Source organism: Trichoplax adhaerens, genomic scaffold (genome assembly GCF_000150275.1).
Source record: "Trichoplax adhaerens TRIADscaffold_36 genomic scaffold, whole genome shotgun sequence".
In the NCBI taxonomy this organism is placed as follows: domain Eukaryota; kingdom Metazoa; phylum Placozoa; class Uniplacotomia; order Trichoplacea; family Trichoplacidae; genus Trichoplax; species Trichoplax adhaerens.
The window spans coordinates 440,699-442,853 of record NW_002060976.1 but is presented as its reverse complement, the minus strand read 5'-3'; the positions used below and the strand labels follow the sequence as shown (position 1 = coordinate 442,853).

The 2,155-nt window shown below is 32.5% G+C and overlaps 1 protein-coding gene across 1 annotated transcript; it reads left to right on the top strand.

The window, feature by feature from the left end:
- Positions 1-9: 9 nt before the first annotated feature.
- On the top strand, positions 10-2,025 carry TRIADDRAFT_62163 (uncharacterized protein; the record flags this gene model as incomplete). The annotated part of the gene is made up of 3 exons (XM_002118089.1): positions 10-646; positions 1,347-1,373; positions 1,769-2,025. 3 exons carry the CDS (start codon positions 10-12, stop codon positions 2,023-2,025), a joined length of 921 nt encoding a protein of 306 aa, XP_002118125.1.
- Positions 2,026-2,155: the final 130 nt, after the last annotated feature.

Genomic DNA, 2,155 nt, shown 5'->3' with positions numbered 1-2,155 from the left:
ATTGCACTCATGGAATCTTATGATATCCTATTTTGTATTAGAAATGAACTGGATGATACTACAGAAGAGTGGCAATATTTTGTTCCATACTTGTTACCACGTAATGTTAAGCCCTTTGATTTGCGTAAATATCATGCCTCAGATTGGCTTTACATCGGATACGAGAAAGGAGATATTCCATATGGAATTTTTCACAGCCTGCTATCATCTTGTTTAATACAATGGAATAATAAGGTTGTAGAATTATATTATCGATGCGCTAAATATTATTTAGCAAATGATGATCATTACCTGATAATTAAGAAAGAAGGACCTTACATTGGTTTACAATATTGCTATCAGAAAATCAATCAGCTGGACATTGGTAAATTGGTGATCGACAAAGTTAAGAATTCTATATTTAACAAGCGGCCGCACGATATTGTCAAGAATAAGCTTATCTCCATTGTGGATAAAAGGATGATAAATTTTCAAGGGGCTCGTTGCCGATTTTACGTTAAATGTAACGAGTGTAATGAAGAAATAAGTATAACCGAAGAATATAGAGAAGAAGACAGCAATTGGATTCGATGCGAGTATTGTACTCAGCAATTTGCTAGTCAATCTCTCCACGATTGGATGATTTATAATAAAGAGTTATCGATAGGTAAGGATATAAAATCAGCCAGTAGCTTTGTTATTGCCACGTCTTTTTTTACCGTCATGTATCTGACAAGAGCGCTAGCCTAAGTTATTCGTAATATCAAGTGTTCGATGGTTAAAACGTTTCCACACACTACAATAAGATTATTACAACATCACCTTTGCTTAATCTGTAGCAAAATACTAATGCAATCGAGCTAAATCACATCCGAGATTAAGTAGAGTGGCAATGATCTCCATCTTAATTTAGTTCTCAAGTTGCAATAATTATTGTACAATCTACAATAGTTGATGAAGTGGTAGTATTTACTAATTATAATTTACATATATTTCTTATTAATAATAAATAGATAGCAATCTTTCGGTATAGCCAGTTCATCTATTATAGTCTGTTTATTTGGCAATATAGAACTCGTTGAATTTTTTCCGCAATTGCTTTGTAACATCAAAAGTATTCATAACCATCAGAAGTACGAGAATGTTCTTAATTTTACATCGTAGCTAATCAGTTCCATAGCTTTATAGGACACGCATATATAGAGGTTATAGAGCACATAAATAGAGAAAGAGGAAGAGAGCATTCTTTGTAAACCGTTTCTAGGTGTACTTTTCATTTTACTGTGCATAACTTTTACTATTTGCTTCAATTCAACTACCATAGAACTGCCAATTTATTATTCCTCTTCTTTATTTCATTCCTTTAGAGCGATGGATAGATGTGAGAGATGACGGTAAGTGTCAATGAAATCGTTTTCTATTCATAATTATAGTAATTAATTTGCCCATTTAATTATAATAGTAACTAGAAGTAATTATTATGTGTGATATTATCTCACAAAGCTCTGCTAGCTAATTAGAATAGCAACGAATATTTCAGATTATAATTAGAACATATAAGCTACTACTCCACTACTTTACTTGCGAGTATCCAACAATAAGTAAAATGAATTAGGTTAAATTAATACAAATGTATCCACATTTAAATCATGTGGTACTTCCTTAAATTATTGAGTCACATTGATAGCACACAGCTGAGTATGCGGGTTCGGCTAGTCCATGATAAGATAATTTCAATTTGTAATTTTAAGATGACGTATGTGGTAATATATTCATTCGTGCCTTATAGATCCTAGAAACTATTTTCACTTGATCGCTAGTTGTGTTGGTGTAGACTGGACAAAATTAGCTACAGTCCTAGATCCAACAATTGATACTGAGGTTATCGAAGCAAAACATCGTGGTCATGCCTATAACAGTGCCATCCAATCGCTTAATCAGTGGTACAGAAGGAAATACCCAAATGCTACTCTTAATCTATTGCGGAACGCTTTGGAAACGATTGACAGAAATGATATTATTATCCCAAACGAACAAAATTCCTAGAGGACTAATCTTCTTTTGTTTACTATAGTGTAGATACTAATTTATTGATGGTCTATTTGTGCTCATTTGCATTTTTTTAAGATCAAAATAATTAGCGTTATAAGAAAATAATGTTTTGTTTTGCCTTGAT